At 38.7% G+C, this 23,075-nt stretch overlaps 1 protein-coding gene across 1 annotated transcript in view; it reads right to left on the minus strand.

The window, feature by feature from the left end:
- Nucleotides 1-23,075, minus strand: part of LOC146576185 (ras-related protein Rab-26-like) — a 59,098-nt gene that overhangs the window by 8,463 nt on the left and 27,560 nt on the right. The window contains exon 5 of the mRNA XM_085271265.1: nt 19,002-19,054. Coding sequence (XP_085127391.1) covers nt 19,002-19,054 — 53 coding nt within the window. The remainder of the gene's footprint in view (nt 1-19,001; nt 19,055-23,075) is intronic.

Consider the following 23,075-nt stretch of genomic DNA (forward strand, 5'->3'; position numbering starts at 1 on the left):
GACCGGTCCTCTCACAATATTTGAGTACTAATCAGGCATAACTCGGCCTTACTGTTGCATTCAGCATGGCAACTACACAACAGCTCCCATCAGGGTTGGGAACTCCCAATATGTTCAGCATGCTTCCCAGTGTGTTCTGCCCACTGACTGTATGACAGCCTTCCTCCGAGGCCTGTCTACTGTGCTGGGGCCAACAAATAAGGCTTGCAATTCTTAAGGCACAGGGTTAAACAGAGTTCACTCACTAAGGCACACAATAAAGGCAGCTACAGTAGTTTTCCCACAGAGGATACATGTAGCATATTAAGTGAACTTCAAATCATATTTAATGAGATTACATCCAGTATATTAAATGAACTTCAAACTATATAAGGTGAGATTATCATACTGAATGAGGCCAACTAAGAATCGTTCCCTCTAGTGTATACCTCATAATTATTCCCATCAGTTTAAGCTACAGTAGTGAAACAGACAGTGGTGAAAATTCACGGGGGAGCCTTCTAACTAGAGCTCATTATAAATAACATGACAGCACTGTCGCCAAAAGTCCTACAAAATGACAGGTAAGACTGGAAGAATGGAAGAAACCATTTTACTTCAGCAACAATGCTCAAGACTAAGTATACTGGTTAAAAAAGTGTTAATACTGTAACCACCACCCTCTATTATATTTCAGCCTGTTAGATATGCTAATAAACCAGTTACTCATCTCTGACTCCCAGCAATGCCCACATTAGATTCAGTTGCATCATGGCCAGCAGAGCTAAACACACTTGCCTGCTCTGTTAGGTCAATTAACAAATATTAAACGTCAAAGTAAACTAAGCCCCTAAGGGAGGTCAGGTCTCTCCTACTCATTGGATATTTGCACATTACCATCCTTTGGGGGTAAGGCCCCAAGCAGTTGCCTGCCTCACCTTGTGACCAACGTGCTTCTGGAAATAGAACATGACCAGGCTCACATGCGCAGCTGCATTCAAAAAGATGTGGATTTCACTCTACTGCCATCCCACCATACTGTCCACTTTTTAATATGAGTCAATGATAAATGACTTATATAGAGCTTTTCTACTCTACTGGAGCACTTGTGCTTTATACAGCTTGGCACATTCACACAACCCAATGCCTAAGAGCTTTCTAACTAACATCCACATCGTTGTATTTTTACTCAGTTGTATATAGTATTTGTATTTGTATTCTATTTTTATCTTATTGTATATTTATTTTATTTTATTCTACTGTATATAGTATTTTATTTTATTCTATTCTGTACAGTTGTGTACTGTATTTATTCTTATTGTATTCTAATTTTTGCCTCATAACTTTTGCACTGTCCACTTCCTGCTGTGACAAAACAAATTTCCCACGTGTGGGACTAATAAAGGTTATCTTATCTTATCTTACACCCCACTGAACACATCAGAGAGCAACTTGAGGTTCAATATCTTGTCCAAGAAAGCTTTGGCAAGTGGAGCAGCCAGGAACTGAACCACCAACCTTTCAATTAGTAGATAACCAGCTTTATTCCCCTGAGCTATAGGCACCTCAAAAGGGGGAGGAGAACATCTATTGTTCTATTTTTCTAAATCGACTGTCTATACTCAACATTTTTCTGGAATATCCTGACATTGAGTCAAAAGCCAAAAATATCTTAGCTATAATAAACGGACCAAATTTCTTAATCTTTGAATTCAGATGTTGACTTGTTGTTTCTGGAATTTCTTCCCTTCCTTCCCTAATCCCAGATGATCAGCTGTAAGTGGTATTATTGCAAAGTAGAAACGTTTAGGAACCACAGCAACACAGCCACAAAAAGAAAGACCATGTAAGATTACAAGTACTGAGGCGTATACTGTGTAAAAGTCCCCAAAGCTCAGTTGACTCAATAACTGTACAGTTCCAAAACTCCACTTGCACTAAGATCAGCACAAAAAAGAAAGAAAGAAAAAAAATAGAAGATTGTGGGCCAGGAGCTTCATGGTACGGCTCTTCGTGGCCAAGCAGCTCCTTTTGGGACATACATAAAAAGAATTAGTCTTACATTTCAAATAGTGTTTTGTGGGAACTGGTAAACTGAGTGAAAGCTATTTAAGCTACATCTGTACACAAAGAAACTACTGAGTAGACTCCCTTTGTTCACCGGTACAGCCTTTGTCATCTCACCAGTTTAATGGGTTGTCTCAAAATCAATGCTGAATCTCATTTGTGTTTTGATGGGCTTCAGAGTTAATGAGGTCAGCGAGGTCTGGTGATTTGAGAAAGCTGATGGTGGCTCCAAGATTCTTTAATCAGAGCCCTGAGCCCTTTGCTATTTTAAGAAAGATAAAAAAGACTGGGCTGGATTTGAATTTGCATCACCAGTGATCTTCAGCATAGTACTGAGGGGGGGAAATGTTTCAGAGGAACACCTTCCATGTAGCTAATCACTTGCTTCATGTATAATTCAACTTTTTTGTCAAGGTTTCACATATTGCTTAGGTCAGCTGCTACAACTGCTTGTCTCTGAAAATGAAGCATCTTTGAATTCTGTGCATCCTTTGAAAGTCGCTTATGTTTGTATGATGTAACCTCTGTTCAATACAATATTTATCAAAATATTGGATCATGCATTTGGCCTTTGGTTATTGTTATCTACCTCCCGGCCGTGCAAACTTTCATCCTCCCACAACTACAAGCAACCCTCTGCAGGATAAAATCTGACAGCCTGCCTCTGAGTGATTCTCTCCATATGCTGTGATTACTGGTGATGAACCATAGCTTGTAATTAGATCATTTGGCTGTTCATAGCACATCGCCTCATGGGTCATTTCACGGATGTAATCATTGATCATGATGCCACTTGTCACTTTCATCCTGGAGAACTGCAGTCTTCTTTTGTGTTTTCGTTGCAGCAGAGGAAATATGCATGCAATGATGCAGCAGAAAACAAAATGAATCAATGTGGCAAATCAATAGATTCTAGGTGCATTTCTAGTCCCACTAACATAGCATTTAGTATTCCAGAAAATGTGATTTAGTGTCCAGTATGTGAAATGCATTCCAAGAATACCAGAAAGTCCTACTGCATCTGGCTACAGGATACAGGCAAGTTGAGCTTTTCTGACCCACAAATCTCAGTGGAAGCTAAACATTACAACAAGAAGGTCAACGTTCAAGGCAGATAGTGTGTCCTAACTGTATGCAACAAGAGCTTTTAACTGTAAAACTAATAGTGTAACAACTGTAACAGCACATCACTCAATAAAAATAAAGCTGGAAAAACTACAAAGGATTCCAGTTTATGATTGCCAAATCACTTTTAGTTAGCAGGAGTAGTCTGCTAATGCCTGGGGCTAAAGCTAGGAATAAAATATTAAACAGACTTAAAGGACAATAGCAGTTAATTTAACCAGGCATAAAACAAATTCATGTGGCTATAGTGGCTTTACCTTCATTGTAGAGATGAAAGGGAATTAGACATAGCACAACATAGAAAAGAAAGAAGACTAGCACAAGCTTTTTAGGTAGATACTGTGAAAGCAACTGAAAGTAAAAGAAAGTGAAAAAACAAAATTTTCTGTTGTTGCTTCGTATACTTTAATAAATCTAATCTTTTCCAGCAAACAAAGCACTCTAAGTGTAACTACACACATAATTTATACTATAATTAAGTCAATTTTTAAATCAAAAAATACTAAATAATAACATTACATACATTAAGCACCTTTTATCATTAGTTCTTACCAGCATCAAGGCATATGTGCAGATAGTGCAACGTTTTTTGAAAAGAATCCATTTATTTATCTAATTAAATATTAAGCAGATAAATACCAGCTTCCAAATAATATTGTCAGCGGCTGCTGGGGAAGTCTCAGGGCTCACTTCATCTTTTATTCAAGACTAATACCAGGATCTCTGGCCAAATGCTTAGGGAACCAAATGTCAGTGAGATCGTGGCATGGCGCGAGAGGAGGTAATACATTTTCTCTTTGTTTTTCTGACATTAAAAAGTCCATAAATTATGTGACAAATCAGATGGAACTGGATTCTATTGTTTTTGTTGTGCTTTTCTGTTTGTTTGTAAGCAACCCAGTCAAAATGAGCAAGAAACATGATTCATGTTTCATAAATAGCACCTCTGATTTTTGTTCACTTGAGCTCTAATGAATTAAAATGCCCACTGGTTTCTAAAATGCTCCAGGCAACAAATTATTACCTGCTATTTTCCATCAAATATTTCATACAGCTGCAATGCCAAGTGTCAGGGTTAATCAAACAATTGAAGAGCCAGTAACGATGTTCTTAGAAAGATGGAGAAAAGGACAGTAAAAGACAAGTCAAACACCAAAGGATCTATATCAAAGAGGAAGGAAAATATGAAGCCAGGCACACAGCTGCTGGTGGCTGCGTTGTGACATTGGCAAAGACAAGTTGTCACTGGCAGAGGTATGTGAGGGTACTTCTGATGTTGCATCTGTTTTTCTTTTGTTGTCACAGGAGACAGCAGGTATGTGTACTACTCCAGGATACTGGACCAGCCTGGTCAGCTGTTCATTCTCTCTCTCTCTCTTCTTTAGAAAGACTGATTGGAAATTTGAATTCTTCCTTAGAAATAAAATCGCACATATGCTACTGCCGTATTAAAATATTGTGGGATTAGCTGTGTGTCTTACAGCAAAAACAAACCAACCCATTAAAAACTACAACTGCAGTAGTGTGGGGTGGTGATGTCATTTTTATTCACAATATCAGCATTCATCACAAGATTCCTCAGCCTGCTCAAATTCAGAATATACAATCCATACATTTTACGGACCACTTAAAGTTAGGATTCCTAAAATTTGGAGTTATTGATCTATTAGTCTACATAAAAAGTTGTCTTTGGACTGTGAAATGAAGACGAAGTACCTGGAGAGAACATGCAAACTCCACACAGAAAGTCCAGTGGATTCAAACCCACTGTTCTGAATTAGTTTTTTGTGTTTTAGTTGAGGAGGTGTGATGTTATGATGCCCTAACACGGTCTACGGATACTGATGACAAAATTCTCATTTTAGATTGGTGACTTCTGACTCAATAAACAAAATAGTTACTGCTCTAATGCTAAACTGAGGCTCCAAAATAAAGGAACAATAAAAGCCCCAAAACCTGTGTAATAAATACCATACATTAACACCAATAACACATTAGTTACTCCCAATACAATATGCAGAATCTCTTTGCATATAATAATGAAGGTGACAATCCTCAAGGAGCCTCGAAGTTTGACCCAACTTTTCCTCTGCTGCACTTTTGTCTAAGCAGATTTGCTATGGGTGACAACGCTATTCTTGCCAAGCTTTGATCAGAGTGTAACACCAAGAGACAAGAGAGGGGAGAAATCTGCTCTCAACAACAGGCAGAGTCAAAATGAACCAACCCACAGGAGCGCAAAGAGAAAATAGGGCTTCTCCCCTGAGAGGAGGTTTATGCAGCTGTGCTAAACAGTGACACTGTGGCACCGCCTGACACGCGGGGAGGACACACTGAAATCCTGTCACACTTGGGGCAATCCTGTCACAGGTGCACGCAGAAACAAATCTGCATGCACGTGCGATGCATAATAACAACAATAATAATACAAAGTGGTTTTATTGTTGGCGAAATTTATTGTTGGCTTTTATGAATAACTCATTGCATGTGCCATCTTCGGTAGATTTAGACTGTAAGGGAATACACTATTTAGATTAGTGAATAAAACCAATTTAACAAGCAACTGGTGTGTTATAAAACTTGACAATTAAAAAGAAGAAAGAAAGAAAGAAAGAAAAAGACACTGACAACGACAGGCCTGTAAGTTGACGTCTGTTGCCTGACAGGGAAGAGAAAGGCTTTCATGTTTATAAAAGAGCAGCTGACGTGTACATCTGCCAGCAAACATGGGTGTGAGACATGTCGGGATGACTGATGTGCTTTGAAAAGCGGCAGTCGTAGTGAATATGAGCATGAGTAAGAGTGACGCTCTCCTCCAAGTTGTTTTTGCACTCGAGCCGATAAACACATTTGCTGACCTTAACTTTTGTCTCTTTCGTTTCCAAGTTGACATACACCGCACCAAACTGCAGCTGAAATCATGTACAGCAGTGTGCTGCTCTTTATGAATCCAGTTAAACAGCACTAAATGTCAACAAGCATCAACTATATAATCTCATTGAGAAGTCACACGACATTTTTTAGAGCAAAGTTAATAAAATTGAAAGCTTGTTGTAAAATATTGCTGTCACCGGAGGAAGTGTGGCTGATGAGTGCAAACACTCATTAGACTGCTCATGTTTAGGTTTTATGAGTACAAGCAACCAACAATATACTGTAGATGGAGATTACAGCAGGAACACTAATATGATGGTATTATGGCAGCCAAACACATGGTGTTATCCTTATTGAAAGTTATATTCTATATTGCATGGTGCTTTTATATTTTACAGTTATAAATAGCTGTTCTGAGATATATCAGATTACACTGTAATTTAACAGGGAAATGGGGCATCAAGTCTTGTATATGACATATGAGTGAAGTATATAACATTTTTACTTTCTCTTGCTTTCCACTTTTTAAATCTCTCCTTTAAGAACATTTATGGGATTCAGCTTGGCCCTCTACGTAGAACATAAATTCCTCTGAATTGCCTGAATTGTTCTATTGATCTAGAACAAAAACAAAAAGAAAGAAAGAAAAGAAAATGCATATAGTAAAAGCTTCTTGCTCTTCACGGCAAGATCTCAAAGTGTAAGCACAACAAGCATAAAAACACACACTCATCATTGGCCACCTTTTTAGGAACACCGTGCTAGTACTGGGTTGGACCCCCCTTTTGCATTCAAACTGCCTCAATGTGTTGCAGCTCAGATTCAACAAGGTGCTGGAAATGTTCCTAAGAGATTTTGGCTCATATTGACACAGTCGCTGCAGATTTGTTGCAGCAACTATATGATGCGAATCTTCCGTTTCAAGGTTTTTGGATAGAAAGGTATTTCGATTGACATTGTGTGACTGTGGAGACCATCTGTGTAGAGAAGGTCTTTACCTTACAATATAAAGTACAATATAGAGTTGTCATTTGGCGCTATAGAAAGAAAACTGAATTGAACTGAATTGAGTTACCGTTGCCTTTCTGTAAGCTCAAAGCAGCCTGGCCATTCTCCTCCGACCTCTACCATCAACAAAGCACTTTTGACCAGAGAACTGTGGTTTGCTGGATATTTCCTCTTTTTCAGACTAGTCTATGTAAAGCCTAGAGATGCTTGTGTGGGGAAAAAAAAAATCACAGTAGATCAGTATCTGAAATACTCATAGCAGTCCATCTGGCAAAATCATCCATGCCACTTAAGTCCTTTTAGCCCCATCTTGTTTTAAACTTAAGTCGTCTTTACCAGGTCTACGTGTTTATATGTACTCCCTTGCTTCTCTGTGATTGGCTGATTGTTCAGTTCACAGTAAGAAAAGGTAAAGTCAAATAATGTTTTACTGCATTTGTTCACACAAATTCTCAAATCAAGGTGGTGCAGTAGTTAGCACTGTTGCCTGTGTCTCAGGTTTCCTCCCATGCTTGTTAGTTTAAGTGGTGATTCTGTATTGGCTGTAGGTGTGTATGTGAGTGGTTTTCTGTTTCTCTGTAGCCTTGCAATACACTGGCGACCTATCCCGGGTGTAGCCTACTTCGGCTGGTATGACAGCTGAGGTATGCTCTGGTCCCCTCAGGACCCGGATTTGAACAATTGGTTATGAAAAAGAAGTTATTGGAGGAGCAATTTAAATCAGTTCTTAAACCCTGTCAGTGCACTCGATGGCACCAGTCTTGTAAATGGACCTGTGTTTCTTCAAATTATGCATGCATGACTAACGAAGAGAAAAATCAGTAATTTAAGGTTTCAGTATGTTCTGAAGAGAAAGAAATTGAGTGTTCAAAATGCCAAGTGGCAGTAAAATACTGACTCACTGCAAAGGGGATTAAGGTTCCCAAAGCTGCAATAGAAAAAGAACAAAAGTCATTTATCTGCAAATGTGCCACTTTGCTAGATTTTCATCACAATGAATTAATATTACCTCATGACAGGAATTTGACTTGCGGTAATCCACCAGTTAAGTTCAATTCAATTTCTTTTGTTTATCCAATTCAATTCGAATACATTCAAGTTTGTTGTTGTGAGTTGGTGCTGTATAAATAATCACTTTAAGGCACTTTATACTGTAAGGTAAAGACCCTACAGTATAAAATTAACCCCTATAAGAAAGACTTTGTGGAAGTGGGGAGAAAAAGAAAAAGAAAACTGTGGGCAAAACCAGGGTTAGGGAGGGAGTAGGTGTCTGTGGAGGAGAAACAAATTTAATGGCATGCATGATGGTATATAAAAACTGAATGGGTGCCATATTATGAACTTTTAGGGCCTGTTCTGCTTGACTTTTGGTTTACTTATTATTTATGGAGTTTGTTGTTCTAGTAGCTATTCCCTGTTGGTTTTGCCATCTTTTTATTCCAAGGTTTTGTTAGTTTTAGTTTTAATACCTTTTGCAGTCTAGTTTTTGTTTTTTAGTTATTATTGCTTATAGTTCAGAGCTTCAGGTTATCCTTTCTCCCTTGTTGTTTAGCCTTCATCTCCATTTCCCTCTGTGTCTTCCATCAGGTTTATCTTTGTGCCCGTTTTCATAGTTTAGTTATTGTCAACTTTAAAAATTGAACTTTTGGCCAAAATTAGTTTTATTATTAGTCGAGATGAAAAATAAAGAACAATCTAAGGACATATTTTATTTAAGTTGATCTGATAGGAAGTGATAAAACAAAGAGTTAAACGTGTAGAAAAGCTCCACAAACACCTTAAGCCACATATAAATTTAGCTGACTTTGAGACATTGATATGGGGTCAGTCTGTGTGGGAAGACTTTGGCCTATGCTGAGATACTTCTGTTTTAAAGACAGAACATCTTTGATTCGGTACGACTGCCTTGACACGCTGCAGGCTAATTAACACATGAGACAATAAGAGAAATCTAAGCTGTGTTGTGTAAACACATATTGTAGGTGGTAGCAAACACGTATAGCACTGTAATTAAACGTTTAAATCTTCTGGTTCTTTTAAGCCTTTGAGAGGTATTCTTTTATACATCCTCTATTAATTTTTCAACTTTCAGGTCAACCAAATTATTGTGTAAATTTCAGCAATTTTGTTTTCATTTTCTAAGCGAGAAAAAACAGTGTCTCCATGTCTGGCTTATAGTATGAGGGTTGCTTTTCTTTGCACGAATACTAAGATGTTAGCTACTTAAACGCTGTATTAAATGAATCCAGTGTTTACTTTCTGGTATCTTTAAAAACGTGCAAAAAAAGAGATCTTTTTTAAAAACAAGAGCCACAAGCTGTTCCAGAAACAACGGATAATCAGCCCGTGAAGTGCTAACAATTTCCTTTTGATTGCGGTTTGTTTTTGTGCTTTGACTGATTTAATAGTGTTGTTCTAAATTCACGTCATCACAAATTCATGTATGTGTGCGAGTGTGTTTTAACGACAGCTCTCTTCTGCTTAAACAAATAATCGAAAAACAAACAGTGTGAGGTCCCTCTGTCTGGATGATAAAAGGACAGCACCAATGTGATAAAAAGCCAGAATAACCGCAACAAACACAATGACACCTCTGCCTTTGTTCATGCAGGGTAGCGATACAACCCTCCAAAAAAGACAAAAGTGTGACAGAAAATGACATTATCTGAAGATAAAACGATACAGACACAGACAAACAATGTGTAAGGTAAGTGCATGACTCACCCTGGGCAAACACATTTCACACAAAATGTAATATAAAAAAAAAAACCTTCCCCAATTTTTTCAACCCTTTGTTTGGGTTTTTTCTTTCTTTTCTTTTCTCCTTAAAGCAAATCCTAAATAAACTATATATCCCTTCAGATGAAGATATTTTATGCCAAGGAAAGTGTGAATGCAGCAAAGGCATGCCTGTACTTCTTGTACAATCTTTAATGTTGATATAATAACAGGAGAATTGAGTACTTTCATTTATGACTAAGTTGTTTTCTTTACTTTAACTTCCAAGTGGGTAATGATGCTTTTTGAGGAAGCTAAAGGAGAGACAGTGGCAGCCAACGAATCATATTTCTCTTCTGAAAATATATGATAAACGGCTTTGACCTTTGACCTGCCAGCCCCCTCACAGGTAAAGAGCTTCTTTCAGCAGAGTTTCAATACACTCAGACGACCATAAAAGGAGCTTTCTGGTGCACAAATGTGGTGTTATATAACAAAAAATGGTGAGATGAGGAAGAGAAAAAGGGCCTATAGAATCACTGATTTTGAAGCTATTTTAACGAGGCACCTGTAACATAAATCCATCCGCTGGGGTTCTGGTCATATCACTTCTTCTGGAATTGCTTCAACAACAACAAATAGCAAGCGACTTAAATCTTGAGTCTTCATTCATCTTACATTGCTTGTGTGCACGTACTGTAAGTGCCCCCATTTGTTTTGTCACTTTGGGGCCGACATCAAAGTAAATGGAAATGTCCACAGAAAGCAGCTGCCTGAACAATGGTACATCATTTTTTCCTCTGGCGCTTTGCCTTGGCAGATCCACGGTCCACTGGCTGCATCATATATATGACTACAGTAATCTGCGGAAGCAATGGAGCTGACATACTAATAATGTTCCACGCAGGACGCCAATTTAAAGGTGATGTCTGAGCGACAAGGTAACTAGGTTGCAGAGGAACCGACTGTGCAGAATAATCAGGATGATTTCAAAGCACAACAACATAAAACACCTGGAAGCTTGAAACAGGTCGTTTCACAAATGCCAAAAGTCTCCACAGACTGTGAAATGAATGGTATTTGACTTCACATCACTGCATTATTTAATGACAGTTTCTCTCATCACCATCTGGTGCCATGACATTTAGTGAACAGCAATGTGGTAGGCAGGCGGCCATTTCATTTGAAGCCAATCCATGCCCCGGGGACGCAACGAGAGAGATGAATGAAGACAGACAGATGAAGGTTTAATCCCCCTCGTTGCTTTCATTGTGTTTCTACAATGCAGACATGTAAGCATGATCAGGCATTTGGACATCGGCAGTGCGAGTGCAGTTAGATGGTAATTAATCTTTCAATGATCAGTACCAAAGCCAGACTGTTCAATAAGAAACATTACATTTCATTTGCGGAAAATGAATTTCAATCTAGGCTAGAGCGACTGATCTGCATAGTCAATATCCCAACAGACACCATGTGCCTTTGGAGAGATTAATTTTGATCCCTGTCAGGGGACTGATCAATTCTAAGGTTATCAGAAAGCTATGGGATTTAATATTTTAAGTTTGAAATAAAACTGCAGGATTAGAAGCGGTATAGATCCCATGAAATAAATGCAAGCCATGTTGGTTGTTAATACACCTGGTCTCTCTCTTTCCAGTCCATTGACTTCTGAGTCTAACTCAAATGTCACTTTCGGAGGCTCCCTTGTCACAAGGGGTGGCCACAGTGGATAGCCCTGCATGTTTGATTTGACAGAGTTTTACGCCAGATGCCCTTCTTGATGCAACCCTGAAGGGATTTGTGTCTCTGGCTGGAATCAAACTAGTGACCCTTTGGTTGCTTCTTAGAAACATAGTGTCTAACCAGATATTTACTCTGGATGGCATTACCTTGGCCAGTACCACTGTGAGGAATCTCTGAGTCTTTTTTGTTTAGGATATACCCTTCAGCGTGCACATCAAGCAAGTATACAGGGCCTGCCTGTATCATTTGTGCAATAAATAAAAATAGAAACAGAGTGATGCTGAAAACTTAGTTCCCACATTTATTACTTCTAGGTTGGACTACAGTAATTTATTACCATCAGCTCGCTCTAAAAGCTGCCTGAAAGCCTTCAGTGGATCGACAATGCTGCAGCGAGAGTATCAGAATCAGAATACTTGAATAATCTCAGAAGTCATATTTTGACAGGGACTAGAAAGAGAGCACATTTCTCCCATTTTAGCTGCTCTTTATGGGCCCTTTGTTAAATTCTGACTTGAATTTTACATCCTTCTCGTCGTCACATACAAAATGTTAAATAATCAGGCCCCTGTCATATCTTAAAGACTGCATAGCATCTTATTATCCTCACAGATCACTTCGCTCTCACAGTGCTGGCTTACTTTTGGTTCCTAGAGTGACTGGAGGTCACTCTAGCATGGGACCAGCTCTCAGCTTGGATTCAGGAGACAGACACCCTCTCTACTTTTAAGATTAGTCTTAAAACTTTCCTTTTAGATAAAGCATATAGTTAGGGTTGATCAGGTGACCCTGAATCCTCCCTTAGTTACGCTTTAGTTGGTGTAGGCTGCTGGGTCATTTCCCACAATGCACTGAGTCTTTCGTCTTCATTCTTCCCCTCATCCTAAACCAGTCTTGGTGGCTGGCTGGCCCTCCCTGATGTAACCCAGTGAGTTTACACGACTCAGTAATGCACTACAACATGTTATTGTTAATTGGGATTTATCATTACTCTGTTAATCACTGAGTTGATCAAAAACAAATCAATAATAAAAGATAAATACTATAAATATAAGAATAAAACCCAAAGAGTATATTTAACACCCCTACTGGTTAGGAAGGAACAAGCCCCGCCTTCCCCTGCTCTGTACCGTCACGTGCTCAGACACAGAGAGAGACGGAGGTGCACGAGACCATCACTGATTTTCACCGCCAAGCTTTTCGCTGGAAAATAACTATTAACTTGATAAATTGAGCAAATATCCATACCGGAGATCTGCATGGACCTTGGAGAAACGGACCTGATTTATTGTGAACATTTCGGACCTTGAAACCATCGCGGTGAGTCAGAAGCTGTTAAGCTAACCTTGAAGCTAAAAAGCTAACAAGAAGTTAACAGGGAATATAATGGCCCGATTTCAATGTTGTAGATCTGCGCGGGAGCGGATGAAGTGGACAAGATCCTCTCTGAGAGTTGAACAAGATCCTCTCTGAGAGTTGAACAAGATCCTCTCTGAGAGTTGAACAAGATCCTCTCTGAGAGTTGAACATTAGAAGTGTGCTGGTGAGTTAAACTGGGACTGGGCGAATCAGGCTAATTGAAAAGCTAACTAGCCTAATGCTCATAGCTGTAGCTGACCACGTTTTCACTGTGGGAGAACACACGGGGTTTCTCACTGAGTTCAGCCATTTTGAGCACTCAGCTTGTGTGCTGATGATGTTCTAGTATTACTTGTTGAATATTAAATGCACTAAAATTAGATGATGGAATAAGTTAATGTTGATCTTAAAGGTCATGAATCTACTTTATTTTGTTACATTTGATGCTCGAGCGGCACTGGATAGATGTCCGTGTGTATTCTTACTGTGCTGATACGTTACCACATATTGTAAAACTACAGCCTGTGGGTTTTTGTATATTCTTTTGGTAATTTTATTCTGTACATTGAGTGTAAATAATATATTGCTTCATTGCTATGCAGTGTAAAGCAATGCTCCTGTAATTCAGTTAAAGGGCAATACTGTAAAAAAATAATCTACCATAGTTTATGGTTTATTTCTGATTTCTGATAGAAATGTGCACCTTGACGATAGAATAAGCTGATTGTGATTTAAAGATTGCATTCATGATTAAGATGCACTGTATAGACTATAGTTAGAAATTAGAATTAATGTTTTGTGCTTGTTTTGTTATAGCACTTACATTATTTACATATGGCCATGTATATCATTAGAGTGTGAACTGAATTAGTAATAGTCCTGTTGTTTACAGGCTAGGTTTTTTTATGGGATCGTGAGACCTGGATCTCTTCCTGACGAGGAAGATGGCGAGCCTTTCCCTTTGAACCGAACCAAACCACAGCCATTCTGAGTTGGCCCAGAAGGGCAGGTTGCTCTTCTCTCACGAACAATTGCAACAGTGCGGTAGGACGAAATCGCACCAATCACAAACTTTTGACCTGTTGGATTTGACTTGACTGAACACTGACTATTAAGCCGGCAAGACTGACATATCTGAGCTCAGATAGGATTCTGACTGTTATTATTATTGCTGTCACTGTATTTTATTTTATGTTTTCATTCCTGTTCATAAAATGCTGTTAAATTGTTGCTAAATAGTTTAATACAATTCATAGCAACTTTACCTGTGGCTCCAGTCATTCTTCTCCACGCAACTCCCTTTATCCCTCCTGCGAATCTAGCTATTGGCCCATTCTCTCCATCTTACTTTAATTTCCCCTACCCTATCCTGTACTTGGCTACACTAAGCATCGTTATGCAGAAAGTTTTTTCCTGTTAAAAGGGTGTTTTTCTTTCCCTTTGTTGCCAACTGCTTGCTCATTTTGATTTTCAGGGTTTCTTTCTAATATTGTAGAGCTTTTAATCCTAGAATATAAAGTGCTTCGAGGCAACTGCTGCTGTGAATTGGCTCCATGTAAAGGAAATTTATTTTAAATTCCTTGAATTAATACACAGCTTACTGTACATGTGTAAAACTGGTAACTGTAACAGAAAGTTAATGAGGCTATGTTAGATATAACTGTTAAGTAAACTTACTTATTTTATGTATCCAAGCAGCCATGTAACTATTTCACTGACAGACGCTTCCCTTCAGGTAGAAAAAGTGTTGAAGCGACTGCAGTGTGTAAATCCAAGTATGGATTTTGTTTTAACAAAGAGAAAATAGGTCTTAAGAACACTTACAGTTAGTTTGCCTCTGTTGCAGCTACTTAGAAAGCGGACATTTAAGAGAGAGAAGTTAAAACATCTCTGTTTAGGACAGATGATTAACTGAGAGGCTGTGAGACATTTTTTAAAACTATGAATTATGCAAAGTTTCTTTAGAGGAATCCCAGAATAAAAATATAGACTTGCAAAAGAAAAAGCATAAATGTTAACCTACCAATGTTAATCGATTTTGCCCTGACCTCATGCTGTTATAATGGTCTAATAATAACTGAATATCTATTTTAAGACCAACTTTTTTGTTAGCCCCAGATGTTAATGATGAGGAGAAATCTCTCATGACTAGATGGTTAACAGACAAACAGACAGGAGTGAATAATTTCGATAGGACACTCTAATTCCCACAAAGAGCAAATGATCTTACTCCTGAACGATGGCACCACAGGAGCCAGGCTGCTATTTAAAACACAAGCCCAGACAAATAATTTGCGGCAGAGGTCTAAATAGACTTTTATAGTCTCCCTGAAGCACCACTTCTGACAAGAAGGCATTCATCATCTTACTAAATGGGTTGTGTAGTTCTGCAAAAATAAAGACTTGCGTTACTTGCCACTGTGTATTATATAAACAAACCACTGATTGATAGCGCTTGCCAGGACGGCGTGAAACACCTGAGTAACTCTGAAACAGCCAGATGTTTATGATGCAGCGCACATACAAGAAATCATTTGTGGATGAATTTGACTTTATCTTCAAACCACTTAAAACATAATCCAAGTGACAGCGGCTGGAACATTCATGAGATGAACTGATTGGACTTCTATTGCCTTACATGTTGAGTCTTTCTCTCAGAGATGATGGACAGCTCGAATGATGTTAATGTGCTGCTGTAATTGTGTCCTCGAAACACTGCAGAGGGGAGCGGTTCTGAGGGCACGAGAAAAGGAGAACTATTTGCCTATCTCATTTCTGCTTCTCCTTCAGAGTGGCATTCATCACCATTAGTGTTCATTAACATGAGTTAGTGCTCGTTAGGCAGCAGTATGCCAGCAGGAATCTGCAGCTTACCGCCAACATATCTCCTGCCTGTAATAGACACTGACTGAGTGTGAGAGTGGTGGAAGGATATGAAACAGGGAGGGAGAAGGCTGAGCAGGGTGGGGAAGGACTTGTCAATCTGTGCCTCAGAGGATTAGTGTAAATGTATCAGTAGGAGACTATAACTGTATTAAATAAACGTCAACAATCTCGGGGGCGGTGGTGGTGGGGGGGACTCCACCAAGCTGTGAAACAACCAAAAATAGACAGAAAGTCAAGCTGTTCATTTAACTTTGCTTATCATACTATTTGTGCCTACATTTACAACTCTAAAAAGTAAAAATAGTCTCGTATGAACAAGACAAATAGGGAGTTTTAATTAGGTAAGAGCAAAAACAAGTGGGAGACTTGACGAAAACAGTGGCAGATTTTGATTTTTGGAAGGCCATACTGTGAATTGCTCCATTTGTTCAACTTGGAAAATTGTTGAGTTATATTTAAATCACGTAAAGGGGCTGGTTTTCTACTCAGACTGTAGCTCCATAAAAAAAAGCAGATATCCATACTCTCCAAAGAATAAATCAGACTGCCTTTGGTGATCTCTCTGACCTTTTTGAGGCAATTTTACACATTTGTTTTTTTAACAAGCTGCTATGAAACCTGACACATCCACAGATCCATTACCTGAAGTGAACTGACACCATTCATCTATCATTTTACACCAAGCTTACAATGTATACATGTAATAATGTTTGCAGCTCACTAAGCTAGAGGTCTCAAACTTATATTTGCTCATAGGCCACAAACTGTGGAATTTGATCCAAGTTGGCCCGAACAGTAAATGATAAGCTAATAATCGAAAACAAACACAAAAATGCTCCACAGCCTCTCACAACAGTACAACAATAAGTCCACACAACCCGTCTCACTTAGTTTACTAAAATAAAGTGCTTCCAGGCTCATTTATAGTCGTTCTCAAATATGGTATGTTTGTACATGCACTTCACTGAATTATATATGCTTAGTTTTTCAAAGTAATGCAGTAAGAAGTGCAAACTTTTGGCACAATTAATGTCACAATTAATACAGAGATGCATTTTACACTCCTGCTGCACTCCCTTTTAAATATTTTCTAATCAGTTTGCAGTCTTCAAATCTGAGTGTCCTTTATCTTTGTTAAATAAATTTAGAAAGTCTTACACTGGGTTTAAGAAATTTCTTTAGCAATTTGTTATTTTGTGCTAATATATCTATATATGAAATATATACAGTAAATATGTGGTTAAAAAGTCAAATTTGATACACAGCAGGTTAGAGGAGTATGCAGGTATACCCATGGGTGAAGATTGTTGGGACAGTAAAGACTTCCATATAAAAAAATAGCCCGTAGCACTGTGTGTTGGACCATGAAGACAAGGGCCAGAGGCCAGTTCTAGCTAGATTTTGTGTCAGATAGTTGACAGTTTGCTACTCGTACTCCCCTGTGTTACTATTTTGCCAACGTATCAGTCCTTCCTCTCTGCATTCTGCACTCACATAACCCCCCCAACCCCCACTCTCACTTTAGCTGTTGTTCAAATCTGGACTTGAAAAGCATCATTCCTGCTTCAGTGATCTCACAGGGCAGATAGGCACATCACATTTCTCTAGCACAGGCTGGTAACAAACAGGCTCTTCGTGCCTTAACAAGCCCTTTGGTGCACTGAATGAATCCTTTTTTGGTCACTGTAAATTAAAGCAATTGCAAATTGTGTCCCCTTGTGCTGCAGGTTATACTTATTACACAGAGGGGAACAAGTGCTATGATTACAAAGTGACACCAGCTGACACCTCTTTTGACAACTGTTGTTGCTGAGGAGGGTAAATGGTGAAATAGAGGTTTCTGTAAAAGCTGCCATTTTGCAGCCCTTTCTGACAGTTATTTCACTTTTACTGGTGTCAAATTGTCAAATAATTTAAATTTATTTTTGATAATGAATGAGTAATTGTTTAGCCTGTGCTCTTAACATCAGTAAAAACTATTTTTCCCATTTAAATATTGGAACAAATTGTTTTCTTTATAGACTTTTGCATCTTTTCATGTCCTCCCCTGCTGTGCTGCTGGCATTTCTTTTTTGATTTCTAACTGAAAGAGTTTTGCTTGTTCTTTTAACGCAGTATATAACATAATTATTATATGACAGAAAATATCAGTTTTGTTCTGAAATCTATGAATCAATACAGAAAGTTCAGGGAAGAAAACACTATGCTGCAATTTGGGATTTCAACAGTGTTATATGAGACTGACTGGATCTAACTGCTGTGTTTAAGCAAAACTATAAGCCCACAACAAGTTCTGGATTGAATTGGTCTCATTACAAACAATAATAAATGGTTTCATATACACAAGTGGTCATGTGATTATTATTAATTTAATCCTTCATCAACTAATCTGTTCTGAGTGCTCCTGCTGTCCGAGTGCATCCATTACTTCCTAGTAGACAAAAAGAGAATTTTAAGATGACCTTGCAGAAATACTAATATTGACCTGCTGGCCATTATTAGTGGTACTGGCCTAGATGCCTAACGATAAGGCCAAGTGTAGCCGACAGATGCCCCCCTAGTGATTCATAAAAGAAACTAAGTTAACTACATTTGTAAAAAATATTTTTCACCTAATAATTAAATCGTCCTGAATTTTATTCCTGAGAAATATCACAAAGTTTAGACAATAAGGTAACCATGCTACCCTAACTTTCAGTCTTCCTTCATATTCCTGATCCGATTAGTTATTTCATTCAAGTCTCCCCTTTGCACAGACCTCATTCATACTTTTCCCACTGGACAGTATGGGAAGAACTCCATAATGCCTTCCCCCAACCACCCCACCACAAATTACAATGACATAGTAATCAATCTCCATTTTCCTGATTGCCATTTGGTCATGATGTTGTTCAGCATTACAAAGTCAGATTGTACTTCCACTTATTCCAGTGACGATGAATAATGTAAGAGATGTCGCAGATAATTTTTTGACATTTGTGGCCCTGATCCAGCCACATCCTTTCACTTTTTAAAGACTACTGAAAAGCACACGTCAGGCATCGAAACCCGTGTCCCAGACCCACCCCAGACATCTTCACTAGCAGCTTCCTCTCATCCTCGACTCTGATCACTTACATGCACTACTTTTAAGGTGAATTTTGGAATGGACATGTGATGCAGTCATACTATGTACTTGCATAAAAGTGAGTACTATTTTGTTTTATGGACACAATTATTTAATCAAGAGAATGACTAACCTGTATGTTGTCAAAGGATGATTTGTTGGTGACGTCATACAGCAAGAGAAGAGCTGAAAGAAACAAAGCAAAAGATGCCATGTAGAAAGTTGTGGCATTAAAAAAAAACAACTGTCTTTAACCTTGATGCATTAACTTCATGTGAGTACCAACTTAATTTTGCAAACAAAAACATATAAAAGTTTAATATTTTCAAGGATTCTAATGAATATAAATGAAATACAGAGAGCCCCTAAGCTGTTCTAACTCTATGTAGCAGTTTACCTGAAGATACTCAAGAAAAAGAGACACTGCAGCTGAGAAAGGCAGCGCCCAAGGAGGGATGAACACGATGAGGACTGACAGCTATGCAACAAAGCTGAGGTCTGCCAGACTTGTGCTGCAGGTGTTTCTCACTCCTTTGCAATTGGTCACCACTAAGTGGATGAAGTCAGGACACATTAAAATCATAACCTGCAAGTCTCTGTTTTATTGGATATCTTTCTGCTATCTGAATTCAACATCTTATCCAGCTTTTTTCTATTACTAATGTTAAAATGCCAGCAGGTGTCAGCTTCAGGTGTTTGGTTAGTATCTTCCCCTTACAAATCTGAAGGTTTTTGCACTGTAGAACACATGGCACAGTCAAGCTAAGCTTTAAATGAAGAGATTGTGAGGATAGAAGAAGGGAACTGATAAAAAGCAACAATTAAAGAAAAACAGCCAAGCTATTAAGATGAAATAGGGGACCACTTCCCATCACTGTGGCTCCAAGACAGAGGTAGACTAATAGGTAACGGAAGAATCTTTATTATGAAAGCATACTCACAACTTTCACGTCACAGTTTATGCTGTAAAATTTGTATTTTTAGACTTTTATTGGCTCTACCCTTGAGATGTTTTTCTGCCTGCCTGGCTCTTCTTGTTTGTGTAGGTGAATTTCTTTATTTCTGTTGATTCCTCTTATATTTTGAAGGTTATTCTTTCTTATATCCATTCTCTTCCCTGTCCCATTACTATCGGACCTTGCATTACTCCCTGATGTGTATTTAGACTCAGTTCCAGTATGGCCCATTGACTTAGTTTCTTGTCCAAGTGAACAGTACACCACCTTGAATCAGCGTCCAAACCAGCTTTGAGATTGTGGACTCACTACACATACAAATACAACTTCTTTCCTCACTCATCATTTCTGGATGGACTCAGTAATAGAAATAAATGGTTTTTGGGGAAAGGTTGTACATGACTTTGTACTCTTTTCTAAAAGGTGTTCCATTGTTTACAAATCATAAAAAAGACAGATGACCAAATAGGAGCATTTTTGGAGGTTTTGTTGTAAAAGCTGGTATAAAATTGTCCATCACAAAGCAAAAAAAAGTGAACGACAGGCATACATAGATCTGACAGTGGTAAAAATGTTGCAGAAGATTGGTGTCCTTCCATCTGAGACAGCTGAGGGCATTTGGAGCTTATCAGTGTATTTAAGAGTCTGTTCGGCAGCTCCAAGTGTGATTCCCCACTGAGGAGTTACTTTTTATGCAGTCTGAAATAACTGGATTAACTAATCCCTTTTTCTACACCAAATGGCCTGTATATAATTTAGAGATGTAGCTTGGACAAATTAAGTTTTTAATACTGAAATGCACCAGTCTTCTGTTTTAGCCCACCTCTTCTGTTCTGTGTCTGTCTGTCTTTAATTCATAACTTGTTCTGATCTTGGTTTTAATGCAGTGCTTGTGTAGATAAAATTTGTATGCCTTGCTTTAACTTAACTACAGGAAATGTCCCAGTGCTGAAACAATAACCACAGATTTCTTTTGAATTGAGCTAAAAAAAAAAAATACCTGATGACTGTCTGCATTTTTCTCCCACACACCAAATACGCTGCCTATCCACCAACATCTAAAATAATCCCACTGTTCTCTCCATGTCCTCTTGCAGAACAATTCCTAATTCAGAGTCTCTTTATGCTCCTACACTTCTCTCTCTGCATTGCTACCTTAGCTGTGGAGCCCCTGGCTCCAGCTCTACTCCGATAGCCTAAATATTATTTCACTGACAAATGGCTTCATTTATAATTGTCCATTTCAGCTTCATGAAGGAGTGCAAATCCACCGAGTGTAAACAGGGAGGAGAAGGAATTGTTTGACTTTTCCAAACTGAATGAAGTGGAAATACATGGAAATGCCAAAATGTCACAAATAAATCATAAAACAATTACAGTTTCCTGTGGGTCTGATCAGTTTTTTGGGGGACTTTGACAATTTTCTTGTGTGGATTTTGGCATTGGATATAGTATAAGGTTTGGTCAAAAAGATCTGCAACTCCACCAAAATTCATATCTAATTTGCTTGTCTCCTTGTGCACATGCTGACCGCTTCAAGCATCGCTGCAGTTTTCGGATCACCCCATTCTGACTGCATCTATATTATGACTGCATTTTAAGGAAGATGATACAGACGCCAGGTTGGTGAGTAGTGATGATGTTTGTTAGGCTCAAACTGCTTTATTAATGATGCCTTGTGATGTTACAGTAGAACTGAAGCATTAAGAAAACATTAAAAGTCTGACCCTGGTGGACGACTTCACAATGAATGTGCCTGTGCATGCAGAAATAAATACAGAGCATGAGCGCTGTCTTTGGGCTCGAGAATTCTGCTCTTCAGTTGAAGGCTGGGGTTTAGTCTCTAGGTTGTAGTCAGAGAAGCAGTTCTCTTTCTCAGTGATGATCTTCAACAATGTGGTTGGACCAATCTGACACAAAAGTTGATATTTGTTGTCTGTAAGCAAGATTTCAGAACAAGAATTCCACAGAGTGATCCAAAACACAGGAGCTGTGGGAGTGGTGCCAAGCTACCCATGGATACCACCTTAAAGACGAGTCAATTTAATGCAGGACTTTAAAGATTTAACATTTGGAAAAGAAAATTGAACATGTTTTATAAACATTTAATCTTGTGGTACACAGCTTGCATATAGTTGCAAAATTAATTAAAATAAAACGCCTTGTGCTGTAAAGCACTTAAACATTTATGTACCATTTCAGTCATAGCCTTGCCCCAAGGTCTCTTTGCATTAGCAGTACATTGACGTAGACAGACGTATAAAGCAGCTTCAAAACAGTCAGAAATAACACAAAACCTGCAACAGCTGCCTGGTTACATGAAGAAGCAGAAAAAAGTTACACTGCTGGAAATAACTTTGGTTTGTTTGCAGGCTTTGGGGGAAGCACAGAACACAGCATGAAGACAGACAGGGAGATCAAACTGTGTGAGCTTTGGAAAGCTGGGGAACCACTACAGCAGACCTTTTGCACAACGCTTCAGAGACTTCAAAAATCGACTGACAGTCTGGTCCTGAAACGGGAGTTTGTTCAGATTAAACAACGTTGCACAGATTCAGTCAGCAGCACTTATAGGCTTGGTATCAACATGAGTTTTGAAGCGATGTGTGAAGGTGTGTGCCAATAGGCACAAAGAAAGAGTTTTGTGCAAAGAAAAGTCTACACTATTTCAATGAACCTGTCACAGTTTTATTAATGCTGCAGTGGCCACAAAAAAAATTTAATATTCACATCACATCCTGGATATTTTTCTCCAATAGCAGTTCAGGCTTTATTAAATTCTTGTCTCACACACGCTCTTAGAGCGGCATTAAAAGAACCTAAAGTTGATTAGGATGTTGGAACATTCTCTCATTTGCTCCACGGCACAAAGACGACACAAAGACGAGTAAGGCTACATTCCAGACATGCGTGATGTGGTTTTGAGAAAACAAGATATGTCCCCAGGGCATCTTGCCTGGAACTTACCCTGCTAAAAGTCTGTTAGGGTCCCCTTATTACAGGAGACAGAGACGATTCGGTGAAACTGGTGTAATTACGCAGGCTGACCGCCAAACCCTAGCATAGATAATACACGGAAACAGATGATTTTGTTCTATCATTTATGCATAGTTGGTCATACACCAAACCAAACCCCAGCTTAAGTTCCACAAACTTAAATTGATTTAAACAGGCACACTGACCCAGATGGTTGATCCCACAAGAATCCCCAAATGACCAGAGATTATAAGATGAAAGGAAGTGATGCAGTC

Source organism: Mchenga conophoros, linkage group LG4 (assembly GCF_057382185.1).
Source record: "Mchenga conophoros isolate Kocher_MC1m ecotype Shallow Benthic linkage group LG4, M_conophoros_male_GT1.1, whole genome shotgun sequence".
In the NCBI taxonomy this organism is placed as follows: domain Eukaryota; kingdom Metazoa; phylum Chordata; class Actinopteri; order Cichliformes; family Cichlidae; genus Mchenga; species Mchenga conophoros.